Source organism: Rhinoderma darwinii, chromosome 12 (assembly GCF_050947455.1).
Source record: "Rhinoderma darwinii isolate aRhiDar2 chromosome 12, aRhiDar2.hap1, whole genome shotgun sequence".
NCBI classification, from domain to species: domain Eukaryota; kingdom Metazoa; phylum Chordata; class Amphibia; order Anura; family Rhinodermatidae; genus Rhinoderma; species Rhinoderma darwinii.
The window spans coordinates 38,547,408-38,566,181 of NC_134698.1; the positions used below are offsets into that span (position 1 = coordinate 38,547,408).

Genomic DNA, 18,774 nt, shown 5'->3' on the forward strand with positions numbered 1-18,774 from the left:
GATTTCGATTGATGGTATCGGATTGTCTTGGTAGATGGGACAATGTAATAGTCAGTGCGGGTGTGAGCAGCCTCGTCTCTCAGGACTGAGCTGCAATACTAACAGGGTGATGTGTACAGCTCCAGCTGTGTGACACATGTGCTACATACCGCGCTGTGTGACCATGCGTCATGTGTGTGGTGCGGCCGCAGCACACGTCATGTGTCACACACACAGCCGCACGTACACACCGCTATCCGCAGACACTCGGGCCTTCCCCATCCACGGCCTCTCTTACCGTTCTCTGCGGGAAGGGTCCTGCTGATAGCCGGGCTTGGTGGGCGCCATGTTCCGGGCAGCGGCCCCGAGATGTCCGTATGGTCATTCCGCGCCCGGTGGGGGGGGAGCCGTCATCCTCCGCTCACACATTAAGCCCCCGACCCTCAGCCTCCTCCTCCCCGAGGGGTGACAGCGGCTCTAGCTACCACGGCTGCATCCCTCCATCACTGCGCTCCATCACACTGCCCTCCCCCCTCTCCTCCTCTCCCCTCCTTCTCCTCGTTACCTTTCCCTGTCTCCCCTTCACCTAGTCCTAATGTCTGATAGTAATCGTGAGCCTCCGTCTATTGTCCCGCTGCGGTGTATTCCCTATAATGTGTCCGCTCTTCTTTCTCTCCGTCCCTAGCCTGACTGTCCTATACGTGTGTACATATGTGATTACATAGGCGCCCTAGATAAGACTGGACACGGCGCCTCTTGTTCTCTGCCCATTCTCCCCTTCCATTGTCAGCATCTTCCTCAGCTGTGTCGCTTGGGTCTCCCTCCAGTCAGACACCTGTTGTGCTCCACTCTCTGGCCATACATGTAAAGAAACCATTCAAAACCATCACCAGAACCCCACATATGTGCAGGTTTTCTTTGACTGGATATGGTTGGGAAGATTTGTCCTCAACAGGACTGGTGTTTAGGTATTTTGTGCTACAATTGCTACAGGGGCAAACATTGATAGAGATCTGAAACAATGGGAATTATTTTCCATGAGGAAAATTGTTCCCACTGATGCAAATGTATTTATTGTGGCCCCAGAGCTGATACAATGCTGTCATCCCTGTGTATATCACTAATAAATTTACTTTTTAAGAGCCAGTGACCGTGGACGGAACTGCTAACGAGTCTTTTATAGAATCTGATTGGATGAAAATGTTCAGAGTAATTCCATACTTTTGCAAAAAGCCCCCCCCCCCCCCCCAAAAAATCTGAGAATCAGTCTATTCAGACACAACCTATCAATAATTTTTTTGTTTAACGTCTTATAGTTCAATGTTTTTCTCAAGATCTCCAAGCCCAAGTACCGCTAGTCAAAGAAACTTCAAGAAAAAAATCAGTCATCAGTTTGAACAAAATTTCGCGGCTGGTATTACGGTGCCGCAACTACAAGTAATGAAGACAGTGATGCCACTGTCTTCATTCAAGTTTGTAGTCTGGGTATGATGGCAGGCTGGTATATAGAGGGATGAATGGGTGCCTGTAATTAAACCCCATCATTCCTGTATATAACCCCACCATCCCTGTATATAACCCCCATCATCCCTGTATATAACCCCCATCATCCTTGAATATAACTCCCATAATCCCTGTATACAGGGTTGATGGGGGTAATATATAGGAATGATGGGGGTTATACACAGGGTTGATGGGAATAATATACAGGGATGAAGGCTGATATATACATGGGGTATTATACAGGGACCCACATCATCCCTTTAAATACCAGCCCACCATCATCCCTGTGTATAACCCCCATCATCTGTATATATACCATTAGGACGGGCACTGACCGCCCGCCGTGGCACGCGGGCATTGTGGCTAAACCAAAAGTAAATGGGCCGGGCATTGAAGACACCTTGGACCAATAAGCTGGCTGAAACGCCGGGATATGGCAGAAGTGCAGCAGACTCTGAAAATATGCGCTGAGCCGCCCACGGCTCAGCACAGATTGGCGTGAGGCATTGACATCATCGTGCCTGTCTGCACTGAGCCGTGAGCGGCCGATGTTACACAATGAATAGTAGAGCAGGGAACTGACGCTTCCCTGTTGTACCGCAGATACAGTTGAAACTGGGGAAACAAACAAAATGTGCAAGATAGGAAACCACAGGTTTCCGTTTGCATCACCTATGATTTCAATTGTGACAGATCCGGTTGAAAAATAATAAGCTCTTTCATAAGGCAGCACTCTAAATACTGCCTTCTGCCATTCGATCAGTGCAGGAGGATTTTTTGCAAACCATTCAGACCTGGTACTCTTGAGGAGTCTCCTAAGAGCATTAAGGCCGGGTTCAGTACAGTAAACACTGCGGAATTTCCACAATGAAATTCTGTGTGGAAATTCCGCAGCGTTTACAGTAGTAGCAAAGTGGATGAGATTTAGAAAATCTCATGCCCACGCTGCGTAAAAAGAACGCAGTGTAAATATTAATAAATTGACCTGCGGTGCAGAATTTAATTCCGCAACATGTCAATTTATGCTGCGTTTTCAGTGCTTTTCTGTTGCGGGTTTCCCCCATTGAATTCAATGGGGATGCAAAACCCGCAACAGAAAGCCAAGTGTTGAGCCTTTTGCAGCAGAATCGCACTGATTCCGCCGCAAAAATCGCAACTCTGGAAAAAACCCAAAACATACTTACCCAGAACTCCCCGCTTTTTGCTATAGTCCGGCCTCCTTGGATGATGTTTCATCCCATGTGATCGCTCTAGTCAATCACATGCTGCAGCATCACATGGCCTGCAACGTCATCTTAGGAGGCCGGACTACGCGCACAACAGAGGGATGGGGTAAGTATGGAAGTTTTTTTTTTTCCCCAGCGCTGCTTTCCGCAACGGAAATTCTGTGCAAGAAAAACGCACCGCAATGAGGTGCGGTTTTACGGACATAATGTACTGCGGGTTCCAGGTCGGATACGCTGCATGGTTTTTACGCAGCGTATCCGACCCGTGGGAACCAGGCCTTAAACTTGAGAGTTCTCCAAAGCTATGGCAAAAATAGATTCAATAATTCCAATACCGATGACCAATATCGATGCAATTTTGGGCATCGCCACATCAAAGGTATCAAATTATCCTGATCTATGTTGCACCTAGGGCAAGTGTCATTTTCTCTACATCCCATACTATATAACAGTTTAGGAGTATAGTACAAGCAGTGTACCAACATATATTTCGAGAATCTATGTGAATAGTTAAGTGACATACCACTAAACCCTCTAAACACCTTTCTCCATATAACTATTTTATCGTTCCCCAAATCTTTCCCCGATTTTCCATTTAAATCTGCCCATGCTGGGTTTTCTCTATTTATGAGCATAATTAAAGGGGTTGTCCACCTTCTGACAACTGATGACCTATCCACCAGATAAGTCATTAGTATATCATCGGTGCGGGTCCAACACCCGGACCCCGCACCGATAGGCTGCTATGGTGGCCTGCGGGCATTGGATGTTAAGGCACATAATGCTATGTACGGAGCCGGAAGCAGTTGGCTCTGTACATATCATGGCGGCCGTGCTGCAGGTCTGCTCCTATTCACTTGAATAGGAGCAGAGCTGCAGTACTGCAGCTCGGCCACTATTCCATGGCTGGAGCCAACTGCTTCCGGCATGATGTCCAGTGCACGGAGGAACCGGACCAGCTGATCCATGTGGGGCCCGGGTGTCGGACCCCCACAGATCATGTGCTGATGACCTATACAGTGGATAGGTCATCAGTTGTCAGAAGGTGGAAAACCCCTTTAATTCATTATACACCAAAGAAGTGACCCCTTTTCTTTTCCCCATTTTATATAGTTTTGTAAATAGTTCCTCTGAACCAATCTTAAAAAATTATTTATCGCGTATTGCTTCCCAAGCGTGAATTACTTGAAAATAGTGCAAATAAGGAGACCCGGATAAAATACCAAACTCCCTCTTTAATGTGTCCATAGTTTTAATGACCTCATTAATAAATAAGTGTGATAAATGCGTAATACCCCACTTCAACCAAAATCTATTATCCTCTACCTTAACAAATTCAGTGAGAAATGTATTCCCCCATATAGGGGTAAAGCAAACATACCTAACTCCCAATTTCTGTTTCACCGCACTCCACACCTTATGCAGCATGCTAAAAACTTTGTACCTAGGAGACATCTTATTCCAGGCTTTGGAGGCAGGATGCTTCAGTATGTCCGCCCTCCGTACAGGACCCCCAAAGGCCAAGATCAATCTATTTGCTGCTGAGTATTCCCAATCAATAAGCTGTTGGATCTGTGAGCATAGGAAATACAACCTAAAATCTGGAAGATCAAACCTTCCCTCCACTACTGGGCGGCATAATTTAATAACATGTAAATTTCCATTTTCCATTTCCACAAGGAATACAGGAGAAAAGACATCCCAAAATTTGTTACACAATTTCTCCTGAGTATGGAAATACCCCATATGTGGTTGTAAACGGCTATTTGGACATACGGCAAGGGCCTAAAGAGAAAAAGCGCAAATTAGTTTTTCAAGTGGAGATTTTACAAAATTGGTTTTTGCTGCCATGTTGCATTGCGCTAAGGTACCAGTACAGTGAAAACCCCCAAGAAGTGACCCTATTTAGGAAACTACACCACTCATGGAATTCATATAGAAGTGTAGTGAGCATTTTGAACCCAAAGGTTTTGCAGAAATTAGTACACAGTAGATGTTGCCGATTGAAAATTGCAATTTTTCCACTATTTCAGTGCCCAATGTGTTGTGCCCAACTTGTACAACTGGAGACACAAACCCCATACATTTTTAAGCGGTTCTCCAGAGTACAGTAATACCACATATATGGTCATAAACTGCTGTTTGGGCACACTGCCAGGCCCAGAAGGACCGCCATTTGGCTTTTGGAGCGCAGATTTTGATTGGTAGTAGTTTTGTTTAGTGTTTTACTGTTGTTTCAGTTTATAATGTGAGGGCATATGTAAACTGGAGGGAGTACATCAGGGTATATGTAAGCTGTACGGAGTACATCAGGGTATATATAAGCTGTGCGGAGTACATCAGGGTATATGTAAGCTGTGCGGAGTACATCAGGGTATATGTAAGCTGTGCGGAGTACATGAGGGTATATGTAAGCTGGGCAGAGTACATCAGGGTATACGTAAGCTGGGCGGAGTGCATCAGTGTATATGTAAGATGGGTGGAGTACATCAGGGTATATGTAAGCTGTGCGGAGTACATGAGGGTATATGTAGAGGAGTACTTTTGGGCATATGTAAGCTGTGAGGAGTACATCAGGGTATATGTAAGATGTGCGGAGTACATCAGGGTATATGTAAGCTGTGCGGAGTACATGAGGGTATATGTAAGCTGGGCAGAGTACATCAGGGTATACGTAAGCTGGGCGGAGTGCATCAGGGTATATGTAAGATGGGCGGAGTACATCAGGGTATATGTAAGCTGTGCGGAGTACATGAGGGTAAATGTAGAGGAGTACTTTTGGGTATATGTAAGCTATGAGGAGTACATCAGGGTATATGTAAGCTGTGAGGAGTACATCAGGGTATATGTAAGCTGGGCGGAGTACATCAGGGTATATGTAAGCTGTGAGGAGTACATCAGGGTATATGTAAGCTGGGCGGAGTACATCAGGGTATATGTAAGCTGGGCGGAGTACATCAGGGTTTATGTAAGCTGGGCGGAGTACATCAGGGTATATGTAATCTGGGCGGATTACATCAGGGTATATGTAAGCTGGGCGGAGTACATCAGGGTATATGTAAGCTGGGTGGAGTTCATCAGGGTATATGTAAACTGGGCAGAGTGCATCAGGGTATATGTAAACTGGGCGGAGTGCATCAGGTCATAATAGAATGATGTAATAATGGGGTAAATGAATAATAAAATTAATTATCCATGGATAGTGACGTACGCTGTGAACCAATCCTTTATGCACAGGCCAGATTTTTGGGTGCAGGAGTCGCACTTCTAAGGCTGGGTTCAAACGAGCATGTTACGTCCGTAAAGGTCGGAACGTATTTCGGCCGGACCGAACACACTGCAGGGAGCCGGGCTCCTAGAATCATAGTTATGTACGACGCTAGGAGTCCCTGCCTCTCCGTGGAACTACTGTCCCGTACTGAAAACATGATTACAGTACGGGACAGTTGTCCTGCAGCGAGGCAGGGACTCCTAGCATCGTACATAACTACGATGCTAGGAGCCCGGCTCCCTGCAGTGTGTTCGGTCCGGGATTTGCGGCCGAAATACGTTCCGTCCTTTACGGACGTAACATGCTCGTGTGAACCCAGCCTAAAGGGTGTCCGTGGTATTGTACAAAATATCCGCACTCCCGCATTGCCTAATCTTTGACTTCTTCACTAGCCCCATATGTAGCACAGACCCCAAAATGTCATAGTTTCCGCTGCATTTACAGTGTCTACCAGTGGGGGCTGCAAATAATGGTTAGGGGTTTTAGGTGAAGAACTGCTGCACATATAAATTAGTTCCGAGAGTCATAACTTTTTATTTTTCCGTTGACGAGCTGTGTGAGTGATTTTCATGGGACGAGCTGTAGTTTTTATTAGTATCATTTTGGGGTACATGTGACCAAAAAACAGAAATTCTCCCACTGTTTTTTATAAATTTTTAACGGCGTTCTCTGTGCAGTATAAACAACATGTTTACTTTATTCTGCGGTTTGATACGATTATGGCAATAGCAAATTTATATAGTTTTTATATGTTTTACTACTTTTACACAATAAAAACACTTTTTACTAAATAAAATAATGTTTTAGTGTCACCATATCCTGAGAGCCATAACTTTTTTATTTTTTTGTCCACTGAGCTGTGTGATGGCTTGTTTTTTGCATGACAAACTGTAGTTTTTATTGGTACCATGTTGGGGTACGTGCGACTTTTTGATCACGATTTATTACATTTTTTTGGAAACAACGTGACCAAAAAAGGAAATTTGCCCATGGATTTTATTTTATTTTTTTACCGTGTTCACCGTGCGGGATAAATAATATGATATTTTATAGCCCAGGCCGATACGAACGCGGTGATATCTATTATGTATAGTTTTTGGTGTTTTTTTTCATTTTGTTCTAATTATAAAGGACTTGATCTGGGAAACAGGGCGATTATTGGTCCCTCTGTGTCAATCACTTAAATGCCACTGTCACTTTTGACAGCGGCATTTAAGGGGTTAAACGGCGGCGATCGGAGATAACAGTGATCGCCGCCATTGCAGTGGGATGTCGGCTGTATATTACAGCCGACATCCGCTGAAGATGAAGCGCGCACAGCTCCTGTGCCTGCTTCATCCTCAGGGCGTTACTGTACGCCCATTTGCGGGAACGCACCGCTAAAAAGGACGTACAGTAACGCCCATTTGCGGGAAGGGGTTAAAGTACCAATTAGGGGGAGAATATTTACAGATGTATTTTCCTCAATTTTTATATATATATGGTATTAGAACAACACTTACTTGAGGTCTCAATTTCAGCAAGCAATGGTGAATGATCCAACAGGCCTCTGGCTTCATATTCTACCCTAACTAAGCCCATGAGTTGTTTATTGGTCAACACTACATCTATTCTTGAGAGGGATTCCAAGGTCCACCCCATGAAAACTCCTGTATAATAAAACAAATCTTCCCGCATCATCCAGTAAGACCTCATTGATCTGGACCACAATACTCTTATGGACCAGAATACTTACTCCTTTAAAAAAAGATAAATAGACAGAATGGTACCTATAATAAAACCAACTCCCAGATAGTCCACTGGATGTTGCGGGAAGATGAGTCTGCTGTAGACAAATTACCGCAGGTAGATAATTTTGGATCAGGTTGAATACTGCCAACCTCTTGAGTCTATTGCCCAACCCCCTAACGTTCCATGATATAATTCTCATACTTTGCCAACAAAAAAATCAAAATAATAAACAGCCTGCATAATATATAATAAGTATTTGCACCCTCCTGCATTTCTACCATTGGTAATATAATTCCATATAAGGAAACAAACTATCAACTTCAAAACATACCATACTATAAAAAATGTATCCAAAAATGCGGCTCGTTAACGCTACTCGTGTAGCTTCCCATTGAATTATACCCATCACAAAAAACGTATCCTTTGCATATTACTTGGTATACAGGAAGCCGCTATATTACCACACCGCCCTCCATCCAATTCCAGACTTAGAAACCCAGACCACCAAATCATGTGTCTTCCTCCATAGTTGACCCATCCATGAGCCACTTCACCCAACTGTGCACCAGGACAGCCCGTTAGAGTCCATCCAGGTGTTTGCCTCCCCAGAAGAGGGAAAAAAAACAGGGTCGACCCTCATATATCACCCATGGCTTTGCCGGAAATAACAAGGAGTAATGCAACTCTGCTTTTCTTAGACGTTTCTTAATTTCCACAAACTTTAGCCTGATTTTAGCAGTGCACGTTGAGTAATCTGGAAAAAGTATTACCTGGGCACCATTTACCACCATATTCTCCCTTGGGCGTGCATTGGATTTCTTAAGATTGTGTCCCGATCTCCTGCACATAACAACTTAGCCAAGATAGCTCTTGGGGCCTGACTTACGGGTCTGGGTTTAAACGGGACTCCATGAGCCCTTTCCACAGCAAAGACTTTGGACAACATTGTCTCTCCAAACATCTCCAACAGCCAGTTAGTACAAAACTGAGAACCAATATAACCGCACTTACTGTCCTCACATAAGTACAAAACTTTGGCTATCACTTTATCTTATGATTTACTAATATATGGCAATGTTTACATTTTGGGAGGAAATCATTTTTAACCCCTTCCCGACATTTGTCGTAAGTATACTTCATGGAAAGCCAGTGCTTCCCGCAAACTATCGTATACTTACGACAAATGCATAGCACCGGATCAGAAGCAGAGTCGGTGCCATCATCCCCGGATGTCAGCTGTATCTTACAGCTGACATCCTGCTGTAATGGCAGGGACAGAAGTTAGCTTCGATCCCCGCCATTATCGCCTTAAATGCAGCCGCCAAAAGCAATCGCTCCATTTAAGGTATTTTCAGCTCATCGACACCCCAGCAATGAAATCGCTGGGGTGTTGGTGGCTGCAATGGCAACCGGAGGCCTAATACTGGCCTCCCGGTGTGCCTAGCACCGAAAACTTTCAGCCCCCGCCGGGAGGTGGGGCCTGAAATACTTCCGTAGCCGCCGGCAAGATGACACCGGCTCAGGAGCTGAGCCGGCGTCATCAGCGGTGGATGTCCATTGTATGTTACAGTGGACATCCACCTGTAACATCAGGAACCAGAGCTAGCTCCGATCCCTGCCATTAACCTCTTAGATGCAGCGATCGGATGCGATCGCTGCATCTTTGTGGTTGTTAGCAGATCGGCAGCTGTGCCCTGCAATCGCACGGCTGCCGACACTGCTATTATGGCAACAGGAGACCCAACAATGGCCTCCTGTCTGCCATTACGGAAGCCGTTAAGGCCCCGCCCGGAGGCGAAGGTAGTGCAATATATTAGAAAAAAAATCTGACAGTTAGACCTCCAAGTCCCCTAGTGGGACTAAAGAAAAGTGTAAAAAAATTTTGTCAAAAATATAATAAGAGTTTCAAGTAATAAAATAAAACACAATCGCTCTTTTTCCCTTATCAAGTCCTTTATTATTGAAAAAAAATAATAAACCATACATATTTGGTATCACCACCGTAACGGACTAAACTATAAAAATATTATGTTGTTTATTCCACGCGGTGAATGGCGTAAAACAAACCGTAAAAAACAATGCCAGAATTTCTGTTTTTTCGTCACTTTGCACTACAAAAATTGTAATAAAAAGTGATCAAAGAGTCGCATGTATCCAAAAATGGTACCTATAAAAAATATATCTTGTCTTGCAAAAAACAAGACCTCATACAGCTCCGTCGTCGAAAAAATAAAAAAGTTATGGTTCTCACAACACGGCGACAGAAAAAATACATTCTTTTTACAAAAGTAATTTTATTGTACAAATAGTTGTAAAACATAAAAAAGTGCTATAAATTAGGTATCACCGGAATCAGACTGACCCGCAGAATAACGTTAACATGTAGTTTATAACGCATGGTGAACGCTGTATAAAAAAAACAAACCAAACTATGCCGAATTGCTGTTTTTTGGTCACCTTGCCTCCCAAAAAATAGGATAAAAAGTGATCAAAAAGTCGCATGTAACCCAAAATGGTACCAATAATAACTACAGCTCGTCCCACAAAAAAACAGCCCTCATACCGCTACGTCTATGAAAAAATAAAATTAGTTAAGGCTCCACAAATTCTGGAAATAAAAAATATGCGGGTGTGCAGGCCCGAGGGAAACCTTTCCTCTGTTTCAAGAGGCGATTTATCAAGGCCCTAAACTTAGAGAACCAGGAAGGGTAGGGCCCACACATATCTGCTGGAAGCGAGGGTGCCCGTATTATACCAGGACAACACATTCCTAGCAAAATTCCCCAAACTGCAAAGGTGCGAAGTGTGGACCAAAAAGGGATCAGTGTGACACCGGCCTGTGCAGAAAGGATTGCTTCACAGCGTAACACACATCTATGGATTATTTTATTGTTTTTTTACCCCATTATTATACCACCTGACTAGGCCCCTGATGTACTCTGCCCAGCTTACATGTACCCCTAATTATAAGCTGAAATACCAGTAAGACTCCAAGCAAAGCTACTACCAAGCAAAATCTACGCTTCAAAAGCCAAATGGCGCTCACACCCATTCTGAACCCTACAGTGTGCCCAAACAGCTGTTTACTTCCACATATATGGCACCGCCATACCTGGGAGAACTCTTTTAACAATTTTTGGGCTGTGTGTCTCTAGTGGCATAAACTGGGCACGACATATTTGGCACTGACTTGGCATATCTGGGGAAAAATTTAAATTTTTACTTTGCACCATCCGCAGCGCATTCATTTATGGAAAAGACCTGTGGGGTGAAAATACTCACTACACCCCTTAATAAATGCCTTGAGGGGTTTAGTTTCTAAAATGGGGTCACTTCTCAGCGGTTTCTTTTATTACTTCACATCAGAGCCCCTGCAATTGTGAACCAATACTTGTGTCGCCAAATTAGACCTCAAATTCATATGGTACTCTTTCACTCCTGAGCCCTGTCGAATGTCCAGGCAAAAGATTAGGGCCACATGTAGGATGATTCTAAAACCAGGAAACACACCATAATAATTAGAGAGCTGTGTTGTTATGGTGGCACAAGCTAAGAACCACATATTGGCATATCAATGGAAAAAAATCAAATTTTCACTCTGCAATATGCACACTAATTTCTGCAAAACACCCCCTGCGTTAACATGCTCACTAAAACCCTAGGTGAATACCTTGAGGGGTGTAGTTTCCAAAATGGGGTCACTTCTGGGGGGTTTCTACTGTTTTGGTCCCACAGGGGCTTTGCAAATGCGACATAGCGCCCAGAAACCAATCCAGCAAAATCTGTACTCCGAAAGCCAAATGGCACTCTTCCCTTCTGAGCCCTGCCGTGTACACAAAAATAAGTTTACGACCACATATGGGGTATTGCCGTACTCGGGAGAAATTGCTTTACAAATGTTGGTGTTCTTTTTCTCCTTTATTTTTTGAGAAAATGAAAAATTTTGCGCTAAAGCTACGTCTTATTGGAAACAAAATGTAATTTTTATTTTCACTGCCCAATTCAAATAAAATCTATTAAACACCTGTGGGGTCAAAATGCTTACTACACCCCTAGATTAATTCCTCAAGTGGTGTAGTATCCCAAATGGAGTCCCTTTTGGGTAGTTTCCACTGTACTGGTACCTTCGAGGCTTTGCAAAAGCGACATGGTGTCAAGAAACCAATCCAGCAAAATCTGTGCTCCAAAAGCCAAAGCTAAAGCTACGTCTTATTGAAGAAAAAGAATTGTTTTTGTTTTCACTGCCCAATTCTAATACATTCTATGAAACATCTGTGGGGTCAATATGCACACTACACCCCTAGATGAATTCCTCAAGGGGTGTAGTTTCCTAAATGGAGTAGCTTTTTTGGGCGTTTTCACTGTTTTGGTCCCTCAGGGGCTTTGCAAATGCAACATAGCCTCCACAAACCCTTCCTGCTAAATTTGAGCTCCAAAAGCCAAATGGCGCTCTTTCCCTTCTAAGCCCTGCCATGTGTCCAAACAGCCATTTATGAGCACATGTGGGGTATTGTTTTACTCGGGAGGAATTGCTTTACAAATGTTGTGGTACTTTTTCTCCTTTAGCAGTTGTGGAAATGAAAAAAAAATTTGCTAAACCTACATTTTCTTTGAAAGAATGTAGATTTTCATTTTCACGGCCTACTTCCAATAATTTCTGCAAAAAATGCTCACTATACCCCTAGATAATTTCCTCAAGGAGTTTAGTTTCCAAAATGGGGCTACTTGTGAGGGGTTTCCACTGTTTTGGTCCCTCAGGGGGCTTTGCAAATGCGACATGGCCCCCGCAAACCATTCTAAACAGCCATTTATTACCACATATGGGGTACTGTTTTACTCGGGAGAAATTGCTTTACAAATGTTGTGGTGCTTTTTCTCCTTTATTTCTTGTAGAAATGAGAAAAAATATTCTAAACCTACATTTTCTTTGAAAGAATGTAGATTTCCATTTTAACAGCCTACTTCCAATAATTTCTGCAATAAACCTGTAGGGTCAAAATGCTCACAATACCCCTAGATAATTTCCTTAAGGGGTGTAGTTTCCCAAATGAGGTCACTTTTAGGGGGTTTCCACTGTTTTGGCACCGCAAGACCTCTTCAAACCTGACATGGTGCCTAAAATATATTCTAATAAAAAGGAGGACCAAAATCCACTAGGTACTCCTTTGCTTCTGAGGCCTGTGTTTCAGTCCAGTAGCGCACTAGGGCCACATGTGAGATATTTCCTAAAACTGCAGAACCTGGGCAATAAATATTCAGTTGCGTTTGTCGAGTAAAACTTTGTGTTACAAAAAAATTGATTAAAACTGAATTTCTGCAACAACAAAAAATTTAATTTGTAAATTTCACCTCTACTTTGGTTTAATTTCTGTGAAACTTCTAAAGGGTTAAGAAACTTTCTAAATGCTGTTTTGAATACTTTTGAGGGGTGAAGTTTTTAAAATTCGGTGACTTTTTTTGGGGTTTCTAATATATAAGGCCCTAAAAGTCACTTCCCTACTGAACTGGCCCCTGCAAAAATAGCCTTTTTGAAATTTTCTTGAAAATGTGAGAAATTCCTGCTAAAGTTCTAAGCCTTGGAACGTCCTAGAAAAATAAAAGGATGTTCAAAAAACTATGCCAACCTAAAGTAGACATATGGGGAAGTTAATTAGCGACAATTTTGTGTGGTATAACTGCCTGTCTTACAAGCAGATACATTTAAATTTATAAAAATGCTAATTTTTGCAATTTTTCGCCAAATTTTGGTATTTTTCACAATTAAATACTGAATGTAACGAGCAACTTTTTCCAGTAACATAAAGTCCAATGTGTCTCCAGAAAACAATCTCAGAATCGCTTAGATAGGTTAAAGCATTCCGAAGTTATTACCACATAAAGTGAAAGATGTCAGATTTGAAAAATGAGGCTCTGTCAGGAAGGTCAAAAGTGGCCAAAGCAGGAAGGGGTTAATGAATGCTATTAATGTTATTGAACACATTCATAATTACAGATGCAAAAAGATGTTTTTTATACATAAACGTACATGATGTCTTCATCTTTTCTAGAGCTGGAGGCAACATGGGAAACATTTTGTCAATTCTGGTGTAGCTGCAAAGCCACTACTTGTAACAATGTGACACTTGTAACCCCAACCTTAGGGTCAAGATAAATTCAGAAGCCAATAGTATTAATTAAGAAGTCAATGGTAATCAGGAGAGCTGTTATGTTGGACTTCTTAACTGTCCTGTTCTAACTCGAAACTTGTCCACATAATCAGCAGGGACTGCTTTTAGTATAGGCCAAGTCAGTTTTTACTCGATTAGGTTTTCTTTACGCATTGATTTTATGCAGATGCATGTTAAAACGACCAACGTTTAATAAAATGTAAAGGTAATTTTTCGTGGCGTGATTTATTTTGTATAATTTTCAAAATCCTTTTTTTTCCTGGCATATAGAGAAGCCTATAGGAAAAACACCCCAAAAAAGCCACACCCAAAGCATGCTGCGTTTTGAAAAAAGTGCCACTGGCCATAGAAAATTTAAAAAACACGCCACTAAAGAAAACACAGTTGTATGTAGTTCATTTTATATTTAACTATAGACTTTAATGTAATATCTGGCCACACTAAAAATGTCACCAAAATGCCTCATACACACGGCCATGCCTGTAATCACTGTCTGCGATTGCGGGCATGGCCGGCCGGCAACGGCCACCCACCTGCATTTTCGGCCCCTGCTCCCATACAAAGCATGGGAGCACAGTCCGTAAAAAGCAAAAGATAGGACATGTCCTATCTTTTGCGGTGACTTTCTACGGCCCGGACACCTTCCTGTAAATAAACGGGAAGGTGTCCGTGGACAATAGAAGTGAATGTGTCTGTAATTGCGGACTGTAGTTATAGTCTGCAATTACGAATGATTTTTACGGTCGTGTGCATAGGGCCTCAGTGAACCAGTTCTTAGTAAGATCACTGATGTATGAGCTATATATAGTCACTACTGAATTGTAAGGGTATGTTCACACATTTAACAAAATACGTCTGAAAATACGGAGCTGTTTTCAAGGGAAAACAGATCCTGATTTTCAGAAGTTTTTTGAGCAACTCGCATTTTTCGCTGCGTTTTTCGCCAAAATCTGTACTGTTTGAACAAGGCCTTATGCTGGATTCACACGGAATGGAAATGCTGATTACCGTCCCAGGCACATGTATGAGATGTGAACAAATCATCCACATTCTGCTGAGCATTTTCCGGACGGATATGGGAGAATGCTGCAGATTTTTCTCATTCTGTTCTGGATGTTTACTATGATTTTCACCCTTTTCAATGTAGAATGCATATTTTGCTGCAGAAACACTGTGAAAATCAACAGATTCCGCAGCATTTCTGTCCCGTCTGAATCCAGCCTTTTAAGAAAGGGATTTGTGCTGCTGATGTAGTTACCTTATAGATGATTACTTAGACTAGATAGAATTTAGTAGAAATAGAAATTCTCACCTGAGAAGTATTAGGTTTGTATACAATTCCTCTCTCTTTCGTCAATGTAAAAAAAAAGAAAAAGAAAGATATTCTTTTAATCACTGACAGCAAGCGGAAATTTTGAAAATGGCCTGGAGTTGAAGTACAAAGTATGTTAGAGAGTAGTAACCATTAATTATACAGTAATTAAATGGGTATTCCCATTTCTGCTATAAATGTCTAATAAATTTGGGTCCCACCTCTGGGGCACGCACCTTTCTCTACAAAATGGGCGTCCCTGTCCCCCATCCTACCTTTTCCCGCTGTCGCTTCTCTCCTGCCACTGAGTTACAAGTTGGCCGCGAGTATGGAAACAGCTGAGCTCGCTGGGTTAGGGGGGATTCACACGAGCGTGTATTCGGTCCGTGCGGGCCGCGTGGTTTTCACGCGCCACGCACAGACCAATACAAGTCTATGGGGCAGTATAGACAGTCCGTGCTTTTTGCGCAGCGTTTGTCAGCTGCGCAAAAAGCGCGACAGGTTCAATATCTCCGCATATTTCGCGCATCACGCACCCATTGAAGTCAATGGGTGCGTGAAAACCACGCAGGTCGCACGGAAGCACTTCCGTGCGAACCGACTGAAACAGCGCACCAGCTGTCAAAAGGATGAATGTAACCAGAAAAGCACCACGTGCTTTTCTGTTTCCAAACATCCAAATGGAGTGTCTTTGAGATGAGCGAACCCGGACAATCGAACCGAACTTCACCGGGTTCGGCCGAACCCGGCAAAAAAATTTCCGGTATGCGACGTCCGGAGATAGTCACTGTCCAGGGTGCTGAAAGAGTTAAACTGTTTCAGCACCATGGGCAGTGACTACCGATCCCAATAAACATGAACCTGTGAAAAAAAACGACGTTCTGACATACCGAGAACTCCCGGCTTCTTCCTCCAGTCTGACATCCCAGGATGACAATTCAGTCCAAGTGACAGCTCCAGCGAATCACAGGCCAAGCACAGGCTGCAGCGGTCACATGGACTGCCGCGTCATCCAGGGAGGTGGGGCCCGATGTCAAGAGAGGAGCGTCACCAAGGACGTGTCACCAAGGACGCGTCACCAAGGCAACGGCCGGGAAGTTTTCGGTAAGTACGAACTTTTTCTTTTTTTTTAACAGGTTGCTGTATATTGTGTTCGGAATTCACTGTCGAGGGTGCTGAAAGAGTTACTGCCGATCAGTTAGCTCTTTCAGCACCTTGGACAGTGACGGGCGTCGACTAGCCTCATCTCTATGATGGCGGCTGCGCGAAAATCACGCAGCCGCGCATCATACACGGATGACACACGCAGCTGTCAAATGGTTTTTGCGTGCGCAAAACGCTGCTTTGTTTGCGCGCGCAAAAACGCAACGTCCGTCTGTATCTGCCCTTATGCTGTTTTTCGTTACTCCTATTCACCTGCACTACTGATGTATTAACATCTGCAAATTGATTTCAATGGGAAAAACGTTGCTTTGTTCTGCCGGGAATTTTTTTATGCGGCCGGTTGAAAAAAATGACGCATAAAAAAAACGTTTGATGCTTAAAAACGGGTGAAAATCAGAGGCTGTTTTCACTTGAAAACAGCTCCATAATTTAAAGCCGTTTTTCATTTTGCGTGTGAACATACACTTAGGGTATGTTTACACCGCTTCTTTTCAGCCGTTTTGCGGTTCATAAACGCAAAAAAAAAAAACAGCTGAAAATCAGAAGCTGAACGCCTCCAAACATCTGCCTATTGATGTCAATAGAAAAAACAGCGTTTCATTCCGACGGGCCGTTTTTTAAAAACGGCGCGTAAAAAAATGCCCTGTAAAATGAAGTGCATGTCACTTCTTCAGCCGTTTTTGGAGCCGTTTTTCATTGTGTCAATAGAAAAATAGCTCCAAAAACAGACGCAAAAAACGCATCAAAAAACATTTGATGCTTAAAAAATGGCTGCAAATCAGAGGCTGTTTTCCCTTGAATACAGCTCCGTATTTTACACCCGTTTTTCGCTTTGCGTGTGAACATACCCTAAGGGGAATGCAGCCGCTGGGAATTAGCAAACGGGGCTCACCAGAGGTGGAGCCCGTCCTAGTACCTACCAGGCATTATGGCATAATCTGTGGATATGCCATAGATGCCTAAGATAGGAATAACCCATTAAGCCCTTTTTACATGCTCACCTACTGTGTAAATAGATTTTAGCAAAATTCTGTATTCCCATCCAAAATGTCTGCCAGCAGAAAACATGCAGTGGGAGCCAGATCAGACCATCTCCAAAGCATGCACAGATAGAACAGCTGACAGACGACAACATCAAGGGTATGTTTACATGAGTTGTTTTTTGGGCCACGTGGTCAAAAAATTAATAAAAAACCGCACATGGTTTTACTGCGATATGCCGTGGTTTTTAGACGGTATAAGGGTACACCTGCAACTGTATGTAACTGTATTCTTAAGAACAAAGGAGATTTATCAAAACTAGTGCAAAAGTGGAGGCGTTACCCATAGCAACCATTTTCCGTTTTAGAACTTTGAGCAATTCTTTCTTGTTTGAAACAATAAGCCTGTAGATACTACAGGCATAAGAACGTTCTCTAATTTATAAGAAGGGTAGAAAATAACCGAATTTTCACAGTGGCGCAGTATGGTCTACGAGATTCTTATCTCTGTTCAGGATAAAAGTAACAGTTCTCAAGAGTAATTCCAAGGGTATTTATTTGCACATAAAAACAACGCGTTTCGAGGCCGTACCGGCCTCTTCATTAGGCAAAGTACAAATGGCAAAACAGTACAGCGTGCTACCACTTTACATAGAACAAAGTCTGGGAAAAAAAGGGGACAACCGATAGAGCATGGCCATTATGTATGACTCAGGATTGCAGGTCACAGACAACACGGCCGATTGTAGGCAGGTGGATCGGCCGCAATGAGATAGGTATCTCTGATAAATAAATTGTTTAAGAAAGTCAAGGAGTAGGTATATAAAAACCACACAAGTGTATAAATATGTTTACATAGATTGATAAAAAAACAATGAATATATTTTTTTGTCTGATGACCGAGAGAGAGGAGAACGGCCAGCATATCGGTCTCTTTAGCTCGTGGTGTCATGGTTAGTAGTATGTGATTTTTTTGTCATTTGTAATTATAGAATTTCGTTACTGTATATTGTAAAGCCATGCCTGTATGATTTACTTTTATGTATGTGCTACTATGCCTTCTTTTTGTTTTTTGTTTTGTCTCTGGTTCTTTTTCTGGAAAATGTTAACAAAAACTATTTGATTTAAAAAAAATTATTGGGCCATTTGATGCACTATGTGCGCTGTGTTATTGTTTTTTGTTTATATCTAGTTCACTCATTTATGTCTTATTATCCCATATTCTCCATTCTCCCCTCTAGTATAATAGCCCTATATCCGTACTATACCAAATAAGAACATAGTGACAAATAGGGATGTCCCATGGTTCCATATCAGGGTGAGTAGTTATACAATATTATATAATATAATATAGGTACATACATATAAACTTAAATGACCATAGGAATTACTTCAGTGTAATAAAGGTATATAACATAACAGATGACATGTCATCAACTTA

The 18,774-nt window shown here is 42.6% G+C and overlaps 1 protein-coding gene across 7 annotated transcripts in view; it reads right to left on the reverse strand.

Annotated features, from left to right (window-relative positions):
- NPAS3 (neuronal PAS domain protein 3) overlaps positions 1-18,774 on the reverse strand; it is a 573,247-nt gene that overhangs the window by 540,320 nt on the left and 14,153 nt on the right. For 2 of the 7 annotated variants that reach the window (XM_075844513.1, XM_075844511.1), the window contains exon 1: positions 278-501. The exons of the other annotated variants lie outside the window; for them this stretch is intronic. In XM_075844513.1, the coding sequence (XP_075700628.1) occupies positions 278-327 (50 nt within the window). In that variant the 5' untranslated portion in view covers positions 328-501. Of the gene's footprint in view, positions 1-277; positions 502-18,774 lie in introns of those variants that run through there. 7 annotated transcript variants of the gene reach the window in all.